Below are 1,738 nucleotides of genomic sequence, written 5' to 3' on the forward strand. Positions count from 1 at the left end.
CCGAGGCCGTCGACGAAGCCGGCGGCGCAGCCGATGATGTTCTGCAGAGGATGTGAAAGAAAAAGGGAAAGATTTAGTTAAAGTAATACAATGCATTTCATCCCATCCATCCATCCCATCCCATCCCATCCCATCCCATCCCATCCCATCCCATCCCCGGTACCTTGATAGCGCCACAGCCCTCCACCGTAAAGACGTCCTGAACGTAGGTGACGCGAAAGTTGTCCGTCTGAAAGAGGTGCTTCAGTATCTTGCCGCTGAGGGCGGTCCGGACGCCTATGGTGGTCTCGCAGAAGTGGCCCTCGGCCACCTCGTGCGCCAGATTGGCGCCCATGAGCACGGCCACCTCGGCGATGCCTAGCGTGTGCTGAANCGTGCGCCAGATTGGCGCCCATGAGCACGGCCACCTCGGCGATGCCTAGCGTGTGCTGAATCTCATTCGACAGCAGGCCAATGTCGCCGTTGGGCAGCGTGGCGAAGCTCTTAATCAGCGAGATGCCGATGACGCCTCGCTTTAAAGCTGGCTTCATCTGCCGGCACAGCGGGATAATGAAGGCGTCCGGCGTGACAAAGATGAGAATATCGGCATCGGCCACCGTCGAGAGAAGGTCGGGGTCGGCGATCTGAGGGGGGGGGAAATTAAGATCAACTTTCGAGCATTTTTAAAAGGCGTAAAATGAGAACAAACCACATTGACCGGCAGCTGGTGCCCGGGCAGGTACTTGACGTTTTCGTGCGTCTCATTGATCACCTCGCTCAGTGGTCGAACTGTTCCGCTGTGTTCGACCTCCTCCTCGTGGACGTACATCTTCACGGCAGTGTGAAAGTGCGGATAGCGGGCAGTGTTGGCGCCGATGATCTTCGCGATGGCAGAGCCCCTGATTTAAAAAAACGTTTTTAGTAACCATTTTAGGATTTTAAATACCAGGGTAACTTACCAGTTTCCCGACCCAACAATAGCGACTCGCTTGACCAGATCCATCCTCTTCTTTTTTCTGTCAGTTAAAATTAAAATTAAACTCAAAGTCAACAAAAGGACTGAACACAAAGTGACCAACTTGTGTTTGTTGTTGGCGGTGGTTAAGCCTGTGTTTGACTAGCATCAAAAACAGCAACAGTTTAATGTGTGTCGGCGACACTGTACTCGTGAAACAGATGATGATTAGATCGAATGATTCAAATGGCAATCACAGTAGACGTAGTGGTAGTGGTGGTAAAGTAAAGGTACGTCTGTAGCTGTAGCCTCAATCTTGACTGACATATTCAGTCAATGAGTACAACAGGCAACGAGGCAATCAGGGACAAAAGTACTGTCGCCTTGATCAGCGAGCAATTGAACAAAACACAGAGAGAAAGAAAAAGAGAGAGAGAAAGAGAAAAGCACACTAAGTATTCAAATTGCATCTCTGGCGCGCGTTCAGCTAAACTTTAGACATTAGATTAGAAAGAAAACAAGAGAAGGACAGTAAGGGGATACTACTGCAGTTGTACAAGGTGTTATAAGTGCATATTTTCTGTTCTAGCTAAAAACGGAAAAATGTACTATTTGAAATGCAAAAATGACTATTTACAATCACATTAAATAAAACAATTTACCTAGATAAAAGCCAATGTTTTCACTAGCAATATGCAAAAAACGTCAATTTTGCTGTTCCTTTTGCCTGCAGTGCTCTCTTGTGTAAACAACTGGAACATAACTCGTATCAGTGTGAGAATGAGTGCGCCTGTGTGTGTGTGT

At 47.8% G+C, this 1,738-nt stretch overlaps 1 protein-coding gene across 1 annotated transcript; it reads right to left on the bottom strand.

The window, feature by feature from the left end:
* Positions 1 to 7: 7 nt before the first annotated feature.
* Positions 8 to 982, bottom strand: LOC108356329 (glycerol-3-phosphate dehydrogenase [NAD(+)], cytoplasmic-like; the record flags this gene model as incomplete). The annotated part of the gene is made up of 4 exons (XM_017607445.1): positions 939 to 982; positions 689 to 878; positions 164 to 367; positions 8 to 41 (listed from the first exon to the last, which is right to left on the bottom strand). Coding segments are annotated over exons 1-4 (472 nt in total), but the record flags the coding sequence as incomplete, so codon positions are not given.
* Between the last annotated feature and the right edge of the window lie 756 nt (positions 983 to 1,738).

This window comes from Rhagoletis zephyria, unplaced genomic scaffold (genome assembly GCF_001687245.7).
Source record: "Rhagoletis zephyria isolate East Lansing unplaced genomic scaffold, Rhagoletis_zephyria_1.1 Rzeph_scaffold_57206, whole genome shotgun sequence".
In the NCBI taxonomy this organism is placed as follows: domain Eukaryota; kingdom Metazoa; phylum Arthropoda; class Insecta; order Diptera; family Tephritidae; genus Rhagoletis; species Rhagoletis zephyria.